This window comes from Mus musculus, chromosome 11, assembly GCF_000001635.26.
Source record: "Mus musculus strain C57BL/6J chromosome 11, GRCm38.p6 C57BL/6J".
NCBI classification, from domain to species: Eukaryota; Metazoa; Chordata; class Mammalia; order Rodentia; family Muridae; genus Mus; species Mus musculus.
The window spans coordinates 76,259,877-76,280,718 of NC_000077.6; the positions used below are offsets into that span (position 1 = coordinate 76,259,877).

The following is a 20,842-nucleotide window of genomic DNA, read 5'->3' on the forward strand; positions in this document are numbered from 1 at the left end:
TCCCAGCCCTCGGCCACACTGATGGGAGCTCAGTTAATCAATGTCCACGTCCCACCTCCCTGTCTCCCTTCCCTTCTCCCCCAGGCCAGGTTATCTTGCTTCTGAGCGGAAGAACAGAGGGCTGGATCGAGTCAGTTGCCAAAGACTGACTGGTATCTCAGTGGAGCAATGGATGATGACATGGGGGACTCTGCCTAGCTTTCTGACACATGGGCAGCAGCCCCAAGTCTGTCTGTCCTTCTAGGCATGAACTGGTCCATTTGTCAGAAAAGGATGAGCCCTGTCACTGGAGTCACAGTAACCCCATCAGTTCCTTCTCTGCTACCTACTTTGTGGCCTTGGCAAGGGACATCAGTGGAGCCCAGATCCCATCCCTAACACCTAGGATGCTAAGAGAGGAAACCAGCCCCCGGTGCTCCCAGCCCTCCTCCCTGCTAAAGCCTATGTCCCTCATCTAGGAAACAGGATAATGAGTATTGTTCCCCGTGAGAGGGTGAAGAACAAAGGAGACCAGCAGGTGAAGTTCCTGGCAAGGCGCCTAGGGGACAGAGAACTTGCAAAGGCTTTTCAGCTGTGCTCCTGAATCCCCGCCTTGCCCCCGGCCTGGCCTTTCTCTTCTGCACCCATCTTTCTTAGGAGCTATTCTCCAGGGGTTAGAGTTTAATACATGCAGAGCTGCCTTGTTATGCTTTGTGTGGGGCGGCTGGGACCCCCCCAACTCTCCCCTGCAGGAGCCTGTGAACCCTCTTTGTTCCCCTCCACCCCAGAGCTGGGCAGGGCAACTGGGGCTGCCTGCAAGGGGCCCAGCAGGGCAGCCAGGGGTGGTTACTGAGGAGATGAATGGGTGGCTTAGGGTGTCTGTCTGGCCTCTCTTGTTTGTCTTCCTGTCCTTCTCTTGGGATCCAGTGTACAGGCTCTGACCAACTGGAGGTTCTGACCTGGGCAGGAAAAGCTGGAGGGTGGCCTCATAGAGTCTGTTGATGTGAGCCTCAGAGGGGTGCTGGGGTGGGGTAGAGAGGCAATGAGCATGTGCAGAAGGAGCCAGGAGAGCGCCTGCGCAGCCAATCACGGCCATCTTGCAGAATGCAGGTGCCTGTAGGATGCAGCCTCCCAGGCTTTCAGGGTGGCCGGGCACCTGCCATCATCTGACCCTGGGGATGTCCCCTGCTCAGTCTGGCACAGTGAGGGCTCAAGAACTAGGCCTTGAGAGCAACAGATGGGGGACAGCAGCAATTTCCAACCTCCCCAAGTGTCTTCAGCTGTGTTTTAAGTCGGGATCCCTGTGATGGCTAAGCCCGTGTTGCAGGCTGGCACAGTGGGATTAGCCAGGCTGGTACTATCTATGCAAAGCAGGGGCTGGTTCTGATCCAGCAGCACGGATGGGAGCAAGGATGTCTGTGCTGCTCTCAGCCGTGCGGGGGGTGGGGGGACGACACAGATCCGCTAGGGTTTCCTAAAGTTCTGAGGGCTGCTGAGTGAGAAGGAAGGGCGGGGGATACAGCAGGGATAGGAAGTGGTTTCTGATGACTAAGGGCACACCTTTTCCTCTTACATCTGCGTGTGGCACAATCAGCTCAGACCCAGAGGTCCCTTCAGACCTCCAGAAGCCAAGATCACTCATATCCTGCATGTACCCAGGACGCCAGGCCTGTCCTCCGCACTCACCTCCCCGGCCACAAAGAACAACAGCGGCGCCTCCTCTTCTTTGGCTTTGTACTTGGCAATGATCTTCTCAGCTATTGGCTGGATCAGCTGTTTGGCTGCCTCGGACTCTCCGTCGTCCTCAGAGTCTGTGACAGGGGAACAGAAAAAGAAGGACAAGCAACTCTAAATTGTCAAATCTCAGTGACCAGAGATGGGCCTGAGACACACTGGGCTCACTAGACACAAACAGCTCAGTGAGCAGTTCGAACCCTACCCACCAGCATGCAGCGCCTGCCATGAGGTTCTTCACAAACCTATACAGGGTTTGTATAGGTTGCTGCTCCCATGCCTACACCTGAGCCCCTAGGAGTGTTCTCCCAGTCACAGAGCCGAGGACTGTGGTCCCCTCTGCAGCTCTGGTGGTGATGGGACTCCACACCTGCTCCAAAGCTACCTGGTAGGCAGACCTGCTTGGGACGACCTGCAGGAGAACATGAGGAATGGCCACATGAGGCTGAGGCTGCTGAAGCCTGTGGTGGGAGTCAGCATAGCATCCTCACGAGGCACACAGAGGATACAGGAGTCTACCCACAGGTGTCATACTGCCCAAGAGGCTCATGGTGACCAGACACGATCTCTGGGGACACCTTCATCTAATTTACTATCCAACTTGTCCTGCTTCTCAGGGACTTGGTTTCCACATTTCTGGAGAAAGCCAAAATGTCCCGAATTGTCCCCAGGTTCAGAGCTCTTTCCAAACAGGGCCCAGGATGTGGGTGTGAGGACCTGCAACAGGCAAGACAACCCCACAGGAAAAAAAAATTCAAGACTGCTTCTCTGTGACAGGCCTTCCTACCTAAGACTGGCCCAGTCTGCTTATCAGCTCTGATGCTAGGGTCCCGAAACCAGACCCCAGAGAATGTAGCAAGGTGCTGAGGGTACTCCCCAGGCCTCCTTGGCCATGGGTGGTGAAAGCATCCTGAGTCATGCCACAGTCTGCAGGGATACTTTCCTATCTTTCTACTTAGCCACGAGACATAGCTTCTGAGGGTGAAGGAGCGGGGTTCCACCTGGTAGAGCCGGGCCAGCTCTAGTGGCTCCCCGGAATTGCTCATTAGAGCATAGGAAAGTGGCAGCAGGCCTGGATGAGCCTTAGCCCGAGGGGGCCCCACCCCCTACAGCTGCTATGCAAGCAACACCCTCCCCATCTCCCTTCCCAACAAAGGGTCTGTTCATGGGGGGCTGGGGCCATCTTCCTGCCTGACCTGTTGCCCAGCTGGCAGCAGGAGCAGTAGCTGCTCCAGACCACCGCCTGCAGGGGGATAGCCATGAATAAATCATTGGGGTCAAAAGCAAGGCTGCTAGGGAGACAAAGACCCCAGATCAACACTGTTAATGGTAGAGAGTGGCTGGGGGCAGGGGATACTATCTGCCTCCCATGAGAGGTCCATTCTGACCTGCCTTCCACTTTCCCTCCAGCTCCATACCTACAAAAAGGACGAGGCAGGGGCCCTCGTTGAGCTGCACAGCGTTGGAGTCAGAGAGCTCCAGCACGGGCTTCGGGTGCCACGGGAACTCCCTGCAGTCCTCGTCATTGAGCACCTCCACCCGACCCTGCCGAGTGATCACCTCCCCCTGCGGGTCCAGCACGATGAGCGTGGGGATGCCTGCAAGAGAGTCACGACGCTTAGCTGGCCATTGTCCTGAGACAGGGTGGAGCCTGCCTTCCAGATCAGGGACATTCACATTCTCACAGTAAGGATCCAAGCCAGGTCTGGTCCCGGAAGCCCTGGGCTAAAAGTAAGCCCAGTTGCTGACCAGCGACAGAACCGCTCCGGGTCTGTGTGGAGTCGCTCCAAGGAAAGCTGAGGGAGTCGGTGTCTTGGAGTTCTCTGGGGTGATACTGTGAAGGAGCTGGAGCCCCCCCTCCCCCCTATCCCAGCTCCATCAACAGCAACTGAGTGACAAACTCAGAGATCAGAACAACAGATACCAACACTCATTTAGTGTGCATGAGGCTTGGGGTCGGTCAATCCTGGTGTGCACACACATCTGTGTGCAGCGCATGCACTCTAAGTACAGATCCCCATGTGAACATGGGGTGGGGGTGGAGGTGGGGAAGCGCACCCCAGCCTGGTTTACAGCTGCATGTGGGCTTCCCACCTCCTTGCTCTTTGTATCCCACTCCCCACTGCTTCTCTTCTGGCCAGAGCTGCCACTCACACAGAGTCAGCCTCTGCCCTGACCTTTGGGGACACTTGTCTCTCCACTGGTAGCTGGTCCCCTCCCCAGTAGAGCTCTCCAGGTACCCCCTCTTGGGAGCAGACCAGAGCCTGGATTTTATATGAAAGCCAGAGAAATTTAATATTTATATGTTCTGAAGTATTTGGTCAGTAATTTGTTCCACTGACATTTTACATCTCCATGGGGGGTATAGTGAGGTACCAGAAGTGTGACCCTGGTGCTTTGTAACCTGCTGCGACGGTGGGCCCAGTGGGCACACAGTGGTGGGCCTATCTTCAAAAGGAATAAATGAATCCATTTTGTTCACATTTATTAGAAGTAGCTGGATAGGTGTGTCAGAGAATAGGTGGAGAGGACCCAGCTCCCGTGGCCCTGACTCCCAAGGACTTTTTTTTTTTTTTTTTTAAGATGAGCTCAGTCTTGCTGGGCAATGGTGGCGCATGCCTGTAATCCCAAAACTTGGGAGGCAGAGGCAGGCAGATTTCTGAGTTCGAGGCCAGCCTGGTCTACAGAGTGAGTTCCAGGACAGCCAGGACTGCACAGAGAAACCCTGTCTCGAAGAAGAAAAAAAAAATTGGTGAGCTCAGTCTTAAACAGGAGAAGGAGACCTGGAAAGCTATCCTAACGGCTGCCTCTCCCCCAGAGGCCTGAACCCATGTTGGCTGTGTCTCCACACACAGGACTTATGTCAGAGCCTGAAGGAAGCCTTCGGCTAGAGGCCACATGGGGCAGCTTGGGACACACGGGTGATCCACACTGCCACATCCCCATCTCTAAAAAGCATTGGCACAGTCCTTTAATCTGAACCAGTGCTTCTGAAATTGGGCAATCCTGAGTACTGGGTAAACTGAGCCTGGCCACTGCTATGATTACACACAGCAAGGGGGCCTGTTGTTAGCCTGGACTAAATGGGGATGCAGGAAAGACGGACAGACAGGCACAGAGTTCTGGGAGATGACTGCAAGTCTGCCAGCCAGGGAGTCTAGTTCCTCCGTTTCCATGAGGAATATGTTGCTCCCTTGAGTCCTGCAGGGACCAGGACAGGACCACAAGAACTCAAGCTGGCTGCCAGGAAGCCCACTGATGACTCCACAGAGGCACAGGTCCTCTGGCCAGCCTCTTTCCACTCAGTTCCCTCGGCTATGAAAAACTAAAAGGTCCTCTCCTGGATTCAGTCCTTTGAGCACGTGAGTGGGAATCCAAGGCGATAAGGCCCACAGGGACAGGGCAGCGTCAGGAGTGTGACTTCATGAATACACCCAATCAGACTTGGAACCGAAGAGTATCTATGCTCCCAGGGCCACCGTTCCCTTCAGGGGACCCTGGATTTGACCTTAGAACCCTCGAAGGGTGTCTGCTGCTGAACCAGAGGGTGTATGGAGAAGGGGAGCTTGCCTCTGCTCTGCCAGGCACAACATAGTTGCTACTTAGTCATCCTGACAGGCTGTGAGGACCACCACAAGACCACCCTGCTAGTCTCAATGGGATAGGAACACTGGCCTGCCTGTTGCAAGGGCTGTGGCTCTATCTCCGGGATAACACCTTTGCCAAGGACTCTCTCAGCACCTGGCTGGGGCCAGGAACATTCCAGAACCAGTTTGCCAAGCTATTTTCCTCTCTCCTCTTCCCTCCCCAGAGAGGTGACAGAGGAGGCTGAGGGTGTCATCACCCCATCCTCCTCCTCAGCATGCAGTCCCTTCCCAAAGTCAATACTGCAGAGAAAACTGGGTAAAGCCTAAAGAAACTTCAAGGGAACAGCAAATTTCTCACCAATGCAGTCATGCAAAACACCTTCCATACCACACCAGTGAGGGGCTTCTTGCAGGAACAAAAGAGCTTATCTCTGCCCGGCCCAGACTTGTTTCCCAGCAAAGCCATCCGGGACGGTTGGGGGAAAGGTGCTGATTCTCAGAGTTTTAAGGAAGATCCTGCAGTTCCTAACTTCTGCCAAATGGGGATGTCAGATTCTATCTTACTCAATAATGGGTAGAAATAAGGAGATGGAAATGTAAAATGTTTCAGCAGAGGACTGGGGATACTGTATGTGTTCTGTATGTGATAGCCAAATGTTATAAATCCTCTCACGTTTGAAAAAGTTCTTACTGAGAAGGCAGAGGCACAGAAGGTGGGAGCCTTGGAGCAGAGTCAGAAACCTCAAGCCAGGCTGAAGAACGGGGGATGTGAGGGAGAGTCCCACCAACAGTAATGTGTGCCAAGCAAGAGCTCAGGGCTCTCTCACCTGCCTCATCCCAAGCTTACATATATGCCCCCATTCCCAAAGAAGATTCAACCTACGTCTTCAGCTTTAAGGAGCTAGAGTATCTATCAGTGTCAGAGTCCCCTCCCCTATCTCCTCCAAAGCACAGAGACAGGACAAGGCCTGAAAAGCCAGTGCCAAACCCCTTCCGCCGAGGGATGATACCTAAGTGGTTTAGAACAACTTGAAAATAACCCATAGAGGCCATCCCACAGTTTAGTTCCATTGTTTCTCTGTTGCTAAGGGAACAGTTTGGGGATGGGAGGGTAGATGTGGGACAAAGAAGCTGAAATGGTCCATGCACTTGAGGAAGAAAGGAGCCAGGAGGAGTAGCACCTAGCTAGCTCCGCTTGCACCCAGATGGCAGCATCGCATCGTTAGGGGCTCCCAGTCCCCAAAGGCCAATGGGAGGCAGGAGGAGAAACTGAAGGAGGACATCCTGGGATAGGAAGTGCAAGCCAAGGCACACTGTAGGGCACAATACTGTGAGGTGGTGGCAATGGTGACCACGGAGGACACAGCCAACTGGAAAGTGCTGTAACAGTGCTAAGAGGAACCCCCGCTGGCACACTGCTGCATGTGCATCACAGCTCTGTGTAAGCATGTGGGCAGTGGCCAAAGGGGACTCAGAAAAGTGCAAACAGTTGTAGAGTAAGAAGGGAATATGAGATACGGAGCAGTTGGAATTTTAAGCGATGTAATATGTGGCTTAACATAAGATGAAAATCAGAACCCAAGGGCACCAGGGCTGGTTGGGGATGACAAACCAACAGCCAGCTCCGCTCGCCAGCTCTCTCTCCTCCTGTGGCGCCCTCCCTGAAAGTCTTCCTTTGCTTACAGAGCCTAGGAAAAGATGGGAGCAGCTGGCAAAGCTCAGAAAAACTCAACTGAGGTCAGAAAGATGGGGCCTGGACCAAGTTGGACTTGTCCAGAAGACCTAAGAGCTACCCTGTGTGCACCAGGAGGGCTGCATGGTCATGTTCCTATCAGAAACCAACTGTCAATCAAGAGTGGAGCAGCTCTGTCTGCAGGCACAGTCAAACTGTCCATCAAGAGGGGCAGATAGGCCAGGCAGCGCGATTAGGCCATGGGGCGCTTCCCAGGCCTGGAACTAGATATGAATGTTAGTGGGGACACATTTCAAACCATCATGTGAAGGAAAAAAACTCAGGATGGAAAATTACATTATGACAGCATTTAAAGTATGCTTCTAAAAGACAAACCAAGGAAGGGATACATTATTCATGGGTTCATATACATGCAGGGAGATACGGAAGAAGTGGCTTATGAAGTTACACAGTAAATGTATGGTGGTGATTCCCCCGGGAGAAGGAAGGCAGAGAGTGAAGGCCTTTTGTTTGTCTGTAATGCTTCCATTGTCCTTCCTTCCTTCCTTCCTTCCTTCCTTCCTTCCTTCCTTCCTTCCTCCCTCCCTCCCTCCCTCCCTCCCTCCCTCCCTCCCTTCCTTTTTTCTTCCTTCCTTCTTTTTTTCTTTTGAAAGCTGGGTGTGCTGAGGAGGTTCACAGAATCTGGATTCTATTCTAAATATCTGAACAAAGCCCATCTTCCCCATGTAACTGCATGAGTATTTATTATGTTATTCCCTGGGGTTTTTTTCTCCTATCTTTTTTCCCTTCTTTTTATGTGCTCACAATTAAGTGCAACAAACAGAACAGAGCAGCAAGGTCACTCGGTGGATTCCCAGGCTGCCCCGGCCGCCCTCCGCCAGCAGACAGGCAGCTCTACACAGAGGCGCCAGAGTTCTGAATGCAGAGGTTTGTCTGCAAAATAAATGCCCGGCTACTTGCTCTCTGCTGACTGAAAAGACACAAGCTCTGAAAATGTCGTTTTTATATTTACAGAGTGCTTCAAGTCCATTTTATGAAGGAAGTTAAGGAAGTGGGCAAAGCAAGGGGCAGAGAGGGGAGGGGGAGGAGGGATGCAGGGGATGGAGGGCAGAAGAGACAGTGAAAGATAGTTTGAGCAAGAGGGAGAGGAAACAGAAAGCTCTGTGTTGGGGACAGCAAGACTCCACACTATAGCCGCCCAGCCCGAGCCACCTTCTACCCTCCCACAGGCTGGGCATGACACAGAGAGAGGAAGGACAAAGCACCTGGGTCCCTTGCCCAAGATGGAAGGGCCCCTAAGCCTCCTTGCGAAAGAACAGGGTGTTCTCCAATACTCTCGAGAAGCCCGGGTTACTTAGACAATGGCTAATGAGATTTGCCTTTTGCCAAGTGTGTCTAAATGGTTCCCTTAGAAAGGCATTTTTAAACAGCTTACAGGGCCACACATTCCCCAGTCTGCACAAAGCACTGGTAGCAGGGAGGCCTTGCAGGGAAGCAGGCTTTTTCAGGGAGACAAAGGAGATGGAGGGAAGCCAAATGCCAAATCCTTGGTGAGCCAGGGTGGCCCTGTGACCACTATAGTTTCACACAACCCGGGGGCTCAGTCCTGGGCACCTAAAGGGAGCCAGCCAGTGACCAGGCCCCTGGCAGCTGCTGGACTTTGGTCCTTAAGACCTGCAGCAGGTAGCAGGTCTAGTTTCCCTATGACAGGGTGACCCACTCCCTATGACACCTCAAATAACTGTGTCAGCATTTGGTAAGGCCACTCTGGAGGAAGAAACTCAGGTACAAGGGCACGCTGGGCCTAGATCCCAGACACTCAGAGAACATGTTCCCTTTGCATTATATGTTCTCAGTCAATTTGGCCAAGACAATAGGGAGGACCTGGTGACTGTCAGATCATCTCTCCCCACCCCATTCCTCCTCTTTCGGGTTGAAAGGCCGGGTGGAGCCAGCTCAGTCTGGATATAGCCCAGGAAATGCTCCCAGAGCTTCTCTGTAAAACCACTCCACCACCTCGGTACGGCATGGCAGCATGTGCCTGTAACTCTAGCACCCGAGAGGCAGGAGACTGTTACTGCAACTTTAAGTCCAGCCTGGTCTACAAAGCAGTTCCAGGCTAGGCAACTCTACACAATGAGACTTTGTTTCAAAATTTAAAAAGTGTTGTGCTCTGTGTTCTTCATCTCAGGACTGGGAAGGTGGAGAGATTGAGGTCAGAAAAGATTTAGGCCAGTCTGGATTGTAGAGTGGATTTCAGTCTAGCCTGGGCTGTAGAGTGAGACCTTGCCTCAGAAGAAAACAACCAAGGGACTGGAGAGAGAGAGAGAGAGAGAGAGAGAGAGAGAGAGAGGTCAGCAATTAAAAGCACTGTCAGTGACTGCAGAGGACCCAGACTTGATTCCCAACACCCACACACAGGTGACTCACAACCATAGTATCTGGTACCCTCTTCTGGCCTCAGAAGGTGCCAAGCACGTATGTTGTACACGGACACACATAGGCAAAATACCCACATACATACACTAACAATAAAACTTTAATAATACTGCACATTACCACCTGCTTGAGAGGTCAGCTTCTATGTGGTGCTATGAGATAATTTCCTATGGATAAATCCCTATAAATTGGATTCCTTTTAAAATTTCTTATTGTTATGTCTTTAAAGATGTGTTTATCTGTACTCACTGCTGAGTGAGAAACAGGAATTCTCAAAAACTCAGATGTCCCTGTGTTGCTAAAGGGGAGTGGGGCTGTCTTCAGGGCCAGCCTGACTGGGTCTGGAGTCACCTAGGAGATAGGGAACACAGCTCTGCAGGACATCTGTAAGGGCATCTCTACAGAGGACCAGCTAAGGGAGAAGACTTACTCTGAATGTGCATGGGCCATTCCACGGGCTATGGCCAGGACAGAATAAAGTGCAGAAAAGGCAGAAGTCTGCAGAGCGTCAGCATCCCCCCATCCCCCGTGCCTCCTGAGCCATCAAGCTGAGATCTGAGGGACTCTGAAGCTGAGACCCATGGCAAATCTGTCCCTCCGCAAGCTGTGTCTGCTAGGAGCAGCATCACAGCCATGAACCACTGCCTAACACAGGCCAAAAGGAAAAACCCATCGTCATCAGAAGAGGCTAGCACTGATGGACAACAAAGTCTAAACCCAGGAGAGCCCTGGCTCTCAACCAGCCTACCAGTGTGTCTTGACTGTAGTGGCTTGAAAGGCCTTTAGTCACAAGCTAGGGAGACTGTGGCATGGCCTTGAAGACTGTGATGATGGAAGAAACCTCTTGTCCACTGAACAAAGAGACAGTCACGTCTCCTTTAGGTAGAACACTGAGTCATTTTCAGAGCAAGGAAACTCAATCCCACAGGTGGAAAAGTCAAGGCACAACTCCATATATTTCTGTTTATTTTTGTAGTGCAGGGATGGAACTTAAGCAAGCACCTACCTTCCAGTTTAACTCTGGAACTGCCAGTCAAGTACTTCCCCAAGAAAGAGCCCATTTGGCTAGACAGGGCAGCATGGGGGGTTGGGTGGGTGGAGGGGTGTTCATCTGACAAAGCGAGCATCTAGTTTGTTCTGCGATATTCTTTCTTTCTGAACATCACTGTAATGCAAATCTGGTGGTTGACTCTTAGTGGAAATGTCTTCAACTGAAAGGTAGTAGGAGTGCAACACACACACACACACTCACACACACACACACACACACACACTCACACACACACTCACACACACACACACACACACACACACACACTCACGCACATGCACGTGCTCACAGGGAAGAAGCATTTCATCTCTATCACTCTATTACTTCTTAGTGATTTTCTTTTTTTTCTCTCTCTCTTTCTTTCTTTCTTTTTCTTTTTTTTTAACTTTTTTTTTTTTTAAACTTTTTTTTTTTTTTTTTTTAAGATCCATTCATTTATTATATGCAAGTACACTGTAGCTGTCCTCAGACACTCCAGAAGAGGGAGTCAGATCTCGTTATGGATGGTTGTGAGCCACCATGTGGTTGCTGGGATTTGAACTCTGGACCTTCAGAAGAGCAGTCGGGTGCTCTTACCCACTGAGCCATCTCACCAGCCCTTTCTTTCTTTTTCTTTTCTTTTCTTTTCTTTTTTTTTTTTTTTTTTTTTTTTGGTTTTTCGAGACAGGGCTTCTCTGTGTAGCCCTGGCTATCCTGTAACTCATTCTGTAGACCAGGCTGGCCTCGAACTCAGAAATCCGCCTGCCTCTGCCTCTGCCTCTCAAGTGCTGAGATTAAAGGCGTGCGCCACCACTGCCCGGCTCTTAGCGATTTTCTGTCAGAGGTTCATCATGTGTGACTTGCAGAGGAGGAACAGAGGCTCAAGCACCCCAAGTGATAGAACCCAAGATCCCCCTTTAGTATGACAGGGGACCTGGGAGGGAGCGCTGGTCTAGGGACTCGGGAGTATGTGCGTCACAGGCCATTCATGTCAGAAGCCACTAGGAAAGGGGATGAGAAGTAGCTGTCCTACCAGAACAAGTACTTAAAACAACAAGCCCATCCCACACCTCCAACACAATCGCTGTAATGAGGTGCCAGCCATGTTACACACCATAAAATTCACCCCAAGAGCCAGGCGGTGGTGGCGCACGCCTTTAATCCCAGCACTTGGGAGGCAGAGGCAGGTGGATCTCTCTGAGTTCAGGGACAGCCTGGTCTACCAAGTGAGTTCCAGGACAGCCAGGGCTACACAGAGAAACCCTGTCTCGAAAAACCTAAAAAAAAAAAAAAATTATTTTACTTTAAAAAGTATGTGTGTGTGCTTGTGTACTTGAGTGTGTTTACACGTGTGTGTGTATTTGTGTGTATGTGAGTATGTATGTGTGTGTATTTGTGTGTATTTGTGTGTATGTGAGTGTGTGTGTGTGTGTGTGTGTGTGTGTGTACACCCAAGGAAACTAGAAGAGGCTGTGAGACTTCCTGGAGCTGCAGTTACAGGTTGCCATGAGCCTCGTGACATGAATTCTGGGAAGTGAACCAGGCCCTATGCAAGAGCAGTCAACCCCTCAAACACTGAGCCGTTTCTCCAGTCTCCAGCCCCCAAATTAAAAAAAAAATATTTTGTTTTTGTTTCAATTTTTTGAGACAGAGTTTCTCTTTGTGGCCCTGGCTGTTCTAGAACTCACTCTGTAGACACATGCTTTAAACTACCCATCTCTTCCTCCTGAGTGTTGGGACTAAAGGCATGTGCCACGACTGCCTGGCCCACGTAATGTTTAAAAAATGTCAGGAACATGAACACTCACAAAAGCAAAGCCTAGTTGTTTGTTTGTTTGTTGGTTGGCTTTGGTCCTTCTGAAACAGCCCCCCATGTAGCTCAGGCTGGCATAGAACTAACACACCACCTGCCCCTGCCTCCCACGCTCTGTTTCTGAGATGTTCTTTCTCTGCCTAAAAGGAGGCCAGGGCTATGGAGAGCCCAGGTGGGCAGGTTTCCGTCCAGGCCGCACAAGAGTCCAGGCCTGGGACTCCTACCTTGGATTCCATACAGTCGGTTGAGACGAGACCGCCGGGCCTCATCAGTGTAGGGGACAGCGAGCCATGGCATCTCACTAAAGTACTGTTTGAAAGACTCCTCTGACCTGCAGAAAGAGGAGGAGAAAATGTCTTCATCCTGTGTGCATCTCCACTTGGTCCTTCCCCATATTATCAAGTTGTACTGGCTCCTATCGGGTTGGGGTTCCTAGCGTAGCTCCTCCGGTCCCAAGCTGCTCATCAAGAAGCAAATGACTCCATCCACCAGGTGGCTCCCAAACTAAAAAGACAGCCAGGCCATGCTTCCTACCAATTTTACCCATGCCCAACATATCATCAGCGTGGACACATTTGATTTTTTTTTTTTTTTTGTAAAGACTTGATTTGATTTGTGTGCACTTGTTTGTGTGTGTTTCTGTGTGGGGGAGGGGGTGGAGTGGGGGAAGCCAGGAAGGGACACTGGACCCCTTGTGGCTGGAGTTATGGGTGTTTGGTGTTTGTGAGCTGCTCCCTAGAGGTGTAGGTGCTAGAGTGAGAACTCTGGTCCTCTGATGGAGCAGTCAGTGCTCTCAACCACAGAGCTATCTCTCCAGCCCCAACACACTTGACTTTTACAGCAGGCCTGGACACACACCACAGTTGTATTCCCTGTGTATGTGTGGTGTGTAAGGAACTACACAGTAGGCACCAAGCCTACACCTATGACTATACGCTGAGAAGCAACAGGGAAAGAGAGCATGCTTTAGTTATAGAAAGCACGTTAGGGCTGAGCTATGTGGATGTACAATGACCAGGGAAGGCACAAAGGAACCTTGCAGTGATGGAAATGCTCTGTATCTTGATTGGGTGACAATAATGACACAGTAAACACATAGGGCAGAGCTCACTGGATGGAAAAACCCAAAACAGATGCGATTTATTTCTATAGAAGCTGTGTTTCAATAGAGGTGGTGCTGTTTAAAACAAAGCTTTAGATGTCTTCAGGCTGGTCTCGGGTCCCTTGCACTGAGACAGGGAATTGTGGGTTGGGGCCATGAGGCATCAGACAGCACAGGAAGTACAATGTCAAAGCTACAGTGTGGCATCTTGAGAGTGTTCTGTGACCAGGGCCTAGCAGAAGCCGCTGCTCCCTCAGTCTGAATCTTGGCTGGGGTTTCTAAGCTGAAGAGATGGGATGAGGAGAAGCGGGGACGCCCGAGGCTTAGAGGGACAGAGATCTGGGAAACTACACTCCTTGCTTGTGTGATTTCTTATCCACGTGCATTGATGAAGTCCTAGACCAAGTACATGACCAGATCCGTGCAAACACACAGTCACATGGTGCCAGTCTCGGGCTCATCTCCATCCTCCGCCCTGTATTTCCTTCACAATCTAGAAAGCTGAACCAAAAATGCATCTTGATTTCCACTGACACTACAGTGCACTGGGAAGGGCCTCAGTGTTTGCAGGAAGGCTTACCTCAGCTAATATCCTAGAGCTATCTTCCCCGACCCTTCTCCACGGCCTACACTGAGGAAGACATATGAGGCAAAGACACCTGTGTAAGCCGTTACTGGAAAAGTGGTGTAAGCCCACGCTTCAAGGACACATCGTACCTGTCTGCACTAACGAAGATGATCTCAAACTCCTGGCCTGCCTCCTTGATCTTCCGGTAGGATTCCACCAGCACTCTGGTAAGGCTTCGGCAGGGTGGACACTGAAAGACAAGAGCCCTTGCCATGTGACATGTCTTCTCTACCTCTAGCCATTTGCCACTGGAGGCCAGGTGAGAAGACCTGGGTAGGTCTGGGATGGCCAAACCCAATTTGTCTGAGAGACAGAAGTAAGCTTTTGCCTCTTCATGGTAATCAGTATGCACAGCCGAGGCCCAGGCTACCTGCAGGAGGCGGCAAAGAGATCCCTCCCCTTTCGGAGCCTGAGAAATCTTGTCTAGGTGGATAGATGGCTGAGGAGAGGCTGTATCTTTGTTGCCTTCGTCACTGGCAGCATGAGCATTTACTGTCATCAACGGGTAAGGAAAGGCAAGGCCAGGGAACTTCCCTTCCGTCAGAGCCTCCCAGCCCAGAGGCCAAGCCCTCAAGCACAGAGGTGACTCTGCTGTTCCCTTCTGTCTAAACCCAGGAGAGGCCAAACACTCACCCAGTGTGCAGAGAAATAGACTCCCACGTGAGACCCCTCCAGGCTGCTGCTCTCCAGCGACTGCCCGTTATTTCTAAGCAAGGGCCCCGCAATAACTTCCCGGAAGGGTTTAGGTCCCCAAGGGAATTCCAGACCTGAAACAGATAGGCCACAGAGGGTGTGAACGTCAAGGCTCTTTAGGACGGCCCGGGACCTGGGAGTCTCCAGAACTCTAGGCACAATTGTGTCACCATACAGAACTTATGAGCTCAGGCACAGGATCTGCAGCCAATGCAGAAACAAAAGGACTCTGGCTATCTAGGGAGTCCCTTCCATGAGTAGGTGTCTAGAGCCAGGCCCCTGGGATGTGTAAAGGAAGGAGAGAAGAGATTCTGAAGGAGTATCCTCTGATCACCACACCTATGCTGGGGCACGTGTGTGCCAACACACACACACACACACACACACACACACACACTCACACTCACACACACACACACTCACACACACTCACACACGCGCGCACACACACACGCACACACACACACTCACACACACTCTCTCTCTCACACACACACACACACACACACACTCACACACACACACACACACTGTAAGGTTTTTTGTTTGTTAGTTTGGTTGGTTTTTTGGGGGACAGGGTTTCTCTGTATAGCCCTGGTTGTCCTGGAACTCACTTTGTAGACCAGGCTGGCCTCGAACTCAGAAATCCGCCTGCCTCTGCCTCCCGAGTGCTGGGATTAAAGGCGTGCGCCACCATACCCTGCTCCACAGTAAGTTTTTTAAAAATATAATTTAAAAGCTGGGTAGTTGTGATTCATGCCTTTAACCCTAGGACTCAGGAGGCAGAGATCTTTGTTAGTTTGAGGGCAGCCTAGTCTACAGAGTGAGTTCCAGGACAGCCAGGGCTATACAAAGTGATACTCTGTCTTGAAAGAACAAAAAACAAAAACAGAAACAAAAAGAAAATATAATCTAAAACAATTAAAAACAAAAGGAAAACTCATCTGTGGCACAGATAGCCTCATTACCTCCGAGGCAGTGCCCAGGGGATGAGAAGGCCTCTCTCCAGATGCAGAAACAAGAATAGAGAGACCAGGCCAGAGCAGACCACCTAGGTAACTGACAGACATGTCTGGGTCTGCTGTACCTATGCTGGATCACACTCAGATAGCAATCCATTCTCAACTTCCCAGCCCTGAATGCATGTTAGAACCCACTGTGGGATTTTTCAAGTTCAATGCTGCTGGGCCACACCCTTAGAGATTCTAAAGCAACAGGCCAGGGTTGGGGCCTAGGGGACCAAGAGAGGACCGAAGTATAATAAAAATGAAAATCCACAAAACCCAGATGGTCAGCATTTTGATGACACTTGGACTCCCATCAGGAAGTGGAACTAACATGTTCCCAGCTCAACACATTATTTTCTCACAGGGTGGTCCATGGCCCACTGCCTCAAAATCGCCTGAGGGGCCAGGGATGAGAGTCCAGTTAAAAATGCAGTTGGCCAAGCCCACCCGGAAACCAGAGAATACAAAACTCTATGGAGTCTGGTTGCTGGGCTGGCCATGTTAATGATCTTGGGAGTGGGTGGGGTGTGAGCTCAAAATATTCTGATACTTATAAATGGCAATCCTTCTATACAGGAAATCTCAATCTCTCTCTGTATCTGTCTCTGGTTTGATGGTTTTTCTCTCTAAGGTCTCACTATGTATCTCTGACTAACCTGGAGCTCAGAAAGTAGATCAGGCTGGCCTTAATTTAGAGAGCACCACCTGCCTCTGCCTCTGCCTCCCAAGTACTGGGATTAAAGATGTGCACACCTTTAATCCCAGCATTTGGGAAGCAGAGGCAAACAGATTTCTGAGTTCGAGGCCAGCCTGGTCTACAAAGTGAGTTCCAGGACAGCCAGGGCTATACAGAGAAACCCTGTCTTGAAAAAAAAAAAAAAAAAAAAAAAAAAAGAAAGAAAGAAAGAAAGAAAAAGAAAAAGAAAAGAAAAGAAAAGAAAAGAAAAAGATGTGCGCCACCACAATGGCCTCGATTTCCATTTTTTGAGAGTAGCTCAAGTTGGCTTTGAACTCAGAATCTTCTTAGCCTCCAGAATGTTGGGGCTTCAGGTATACACTACCACATCCAGCTCTGAATGTGTGTGTGTGTGTGTGTGTGTGTGTGTGTGTGTGTGTGACCAGGTATGAATCCTCCAGTTGACTCAGTAAAGCAGCAGTGGAGACCTTTTAACTCTATTCCTCCAGTGCAAGAGGGAAGGTGTTCTGGGGAGACTTCCCAGTACACAGCCATTGGCCATCAGGTCAGCATGAGCAAGGCCATCAGGAACTGGGACTTAAACTGCACCAGGCAAGTCAGAGCACTCACCCCTGAGGCCAAGAGAACAATACAGAGATGGATACTTTGCTGGGTGACACGGTGGAGTATTCTGAATCCTCCTGAAATCTATACTTGGGTGGGGGGAGGCATTCAAGACAGGGTTTCTCTGTGTAATCTTGGCTGTCCTGGAACTTGCTCAACTCACAGAGATCCTCCTGCCTCTGCCTTCCACATGATGAGATTAAAGGCATGAGCCACTACCGCCTGGCAGATTCAAACTGTTTTGACAGTCATGAAATTTCAGATTTCAGGACTCAGCACTCGAGAGGCTGAGACAGGAAAAGGCACAGATTGGAGCACTCTGGGCTACATAGCAAGTTTCAAGGTAGCCTGGGCAAACAGTAAAATCTTGACATCAAAAGGAAAATAAATAAATAAAAGCAAAAGGTTTCAGATTTGGGGGGTTAAGAATGTTCAGGTGGCCTGCCTGGCAGTGGTGGTACACGCCTTTAATCCCAGCACTCGGGAGGCAGAAGAGGGCGGATTTCTGAGTTCAAGGCCAGCCTGGTCTACAGAGTGAGTTCCAGGACAGCCAGTGGGGCTACACGGAGAAACCCTGTCTCAGAAAAAAAAAAAAAAAAAAAAAAAAAAGAATGTTTAGCTGGTAAGACATATATGCAAACATCCCCAAATCTGAAAAACCCGAAACTCTGAAGTCTTGCTGTTCCCACACCAATGGAGGACAGGATCTAGGAGGGCTAGTCCTCTGCCTCAGTACCACTGAGGAGGGATTCCGCCCCATCCTGCCCCATCACAACTCTTAACTGCAAATGCACATTAGAACTCACTGGGGAGAGCCAGTGGGATTGCCAGACAGGCAAAGGTGCCTGCTGCACATCCTGGAACCCTTTGGTAAAGGATTTCACTTTTTATTTACTTCTATCTCTTGTGTACATGGAGGTCAGAGGGCAGCTTGCAGAAATTGGTTCTCTCCTTCTACCATGTTGGTTCTAGAAGTAGAACCCAGGCTGTCAGGCTTGGCAGCAGGTGCCTCCTGGGCCTTCAGCCCTCTCCTTTCTGTGCATATTTTTTGTTTCCATCGAGACAGGGTTTCATTGTGTATCCCTGGCTAGTGTGGAACTTGATATGTAGACCAGGTTGGTCTTAGACTCAAAGAAATCCATCTGCCTCTGTTTTCCTGAGTGCTGGGGATTTAAGGTACATACCACCATACCCGGATACATGGTATTTTTAAAGAGGACTCACACACACACACACACACACACACATACACAGACACACTGAGCAGACCCCTTCTTGCTAAGGCAGCTGCTGATGCTGAAATAACACTAGTGTTGGTAGCTGGGTTCTTGCTGCTTCCCAACAGCCTCCCCACTCCCCAGCCCTCAGAGCTGAACATTCCTTCCCTGATCCCATCTGCTTTGGACCAAGAATTAATGTCCCCTGGAGGGACATTCTGAGTCTTTAAAACTCTTAACCATGACCTGGAGAATACAGTAATTTTATCAAGACAATATTCTCTAGCCATGTAAACCTACTTTACTTCATTAGTACTGAGGTCCAGGAGGGGCTAGAGCAGAGAGGTGGGGGAGTCGGGCATACCCAAGCCTTACCTTCCGGGTCATCTCGGATCACCAGGAGCCCATTCCTGCACACAACCTTCCCTGTGGTGGCGTCTAGGAATATTAGCGATGGAATGTTGGAGACTCGGTATTTGTTCCAAAGTTTAAGCTATAAAAAGAAAAGTATGATAAGGTGATTAAATCCAAACCAAATTAATTGCAGAGTTCTTTCACGTCCCCCAGGCCCAAGAGATGAAACGATTTGGGAATGACTGGTTCAAACCAGAGCTGTCCAGCAATAGGAATGGGTTCATTAATAGTCCCACGAGCCCCTGTGGACCTGTAGGGACCCTGAATCCTAGAAAGGTTCATGTTATGACAAAGGTGGTTGATAGAGGGACATTTAGCCTCTTGCCAGACCCCAGGGGACCACCTGGTAATCCCAATAAAGACCTGACATCTTGGAGTGCAATGAGACCTTAACCAGCTGACTCAGGGAGGGAGGGAAGCACTTCTGCCCAGCAGCAGGCAGCAAGCAGCAGCCAGCCATCAGCCAAGGAGGGGACAGCTTTCCAACAAGAACAAGTAGTTAAAAGGTGCCCCTCTCCACACTTGTCCGGGCCTGTGATGGGAATAGCATCTTTGCTATGCATGTGTGCCCTTTGTCTTGCTGAACACAGGCAACAAACCTGCCCCAACCCTCATGAGGCCCTCACTGCCACTCCAACCAGCCTGCAGGCTTCTGGCAGAGTGTTGCGGCTGGCAGTGCAACTATTAGAGGCCCAGGGTCTAAGAAGGAAGCTGAGAACCTGGGAACATCACAGTCCTGGACGAGAAGCCAGATTTTCACTGGCTCTATTGCTTGCTCTTGGCCATGGGGTGAATACCCATTTGGTGAGCCACTGAGCGCTCAGAGATGTAACCATCAAGCCCTGGCACCAAAACCACAGAGGAAAATGTTGGGCTTGCTACACAGCTCCAAACAAAAAGAAGCAAAGCATAGCTACAGGAGGGCCAGAAGACACCTTTCTGGGGCACCTGGGAATCCAGGCCAGGCTTATGTGGAAGGGCAACAGGCCTCAGGATGCGGCTGCACACAGGGGGTGGGGGGCAGTGTGTGGACGGGTCTCTGATGGTGTTTGATTCAATTCCAGAGTATCTGCCAAGAAACTCGAGGCTTCTCAGCCTATAGAGACACATGGCTTGGCAGAAGGATTGTTGGACCCTGCTTCAAACTGGGTGGCGGCGCTTGATTGCTTACCAGCCCCATGTTTCCAGTGGGCTCACAAAACAGCCTCTTAACAAGAGTGCCCGTGAGTGGCTGTGAGCAGCTTAGGGGGGCTCGGCTGCATCATCGCACAGAAACCTGATCCTGGGCTCAGATCACGCATTCTTTTACTGTTATTGTTTTGAGACACAGTCTCACCACGGAGCTGAGGTTGTCTTAGCATTAGGTATGAAGCTCAGGCTAGCCTTGAGTTCTGATTTTCATGCACCAGTTCCAGCCTTTGATGATGAAACCCCTCCCCCCCCCCCCCAAGATAGGGCTTCTCTGTGAAGCCCTGACTATCCTGGAAATCGCTCTGTAGACCAGACTGGCCTAGAACTCTGAGGTCCACCTGCCTCTGCCTCTTAAGTGCTGGGATTTTTCACTGTGTGCCACTACTGCCTGGCATGTTTATGAAACACTCTTTAGAGAAAGGGGGTGTCCAAGGTCGGGGGAGGGCTGTGCTCTGGAAAGATGGTTTAGCAATTAAGAGTACTTGCTCCACAATCACAAGGACTGGACTTTAGATCCTACCACCCATGGCACAAGCCAGTGAATATTTAAATGCCTGTAACCCTAGTTCCAGTGGGAGCAGAAATAATAACAACTGGGAATTGCTGGCTTCCAGCCTAATGGAGACCTGAGCCCTGGGTATAGAGAGAGACCCTGCTGCAAAGAAATTAATGAGCCACAGAAGGGGGCACACAATATCCTCTTCCCCGTGGGTGCACACACGTCACATGCACATTCTCTCTCTCTCTCTCTCTCTCTCTCTCTCTCTCTCTCTCTCTCTCTCTTCTTCCTCCTCTCCCCTTTATCACATGGAGGGAGGGAGAGAGAAAGGGAGGAAGGAGAAAAAAAATTTAAACAGGAAGATTAAAATCATTGAGTTGAATTTTTTTTTGTTTAGAATATAATTTCGGAGGGGAAAAGTAATCACTTGAAAACACTGGCAAGGGCTGGAGAGATGGCTCAGCTGTTAAGGGCACAGGCTGCTCTTCCAGAGGTCCTGAGTTCAGTTCCCAGCAA

At 50.4% G+C, this 20,842-nt stretch overlaps 1 protein-coding gene across 1 annotated transcript in view; it reads right to left on the bottom strand.

Moving 5' to 3' along the window:
• Positions 1-20,842, bottom strand: part of Nxn (nucleoredoxin) — a 141,916-nt gene that overhangs the window by 2,651 nt on the left and 118,423 nt on the right. The window contains exons 2-7 of the mRNA NM_008750.5: positions 18,598-18,715; positions 14,639-14,772; positions 14,095-14,195; positions 12,500-12,606; positions 3,132-3,311; positions 1,666-1,790 (exon numbers count right to left, since the gene is read on the bottom strand). Of these exons, the coding sequence (NP_032776.1) occupies positions 1,666-1,790; positions 3,132-3,311; positions 12,500-12,606; positions 14,095-14,195; positions 14,639-14,772; positions 18,598-18,715 (765 nt within the window). The remainder of the gene's footprint in view (positions 1-1,665; positions 1,791-3,131; positions 3,312-12,499; positions 12,607-14,094; positions 14,196-14,638; positions 14,773-18,597; positions 18,716-20,842) is intronic.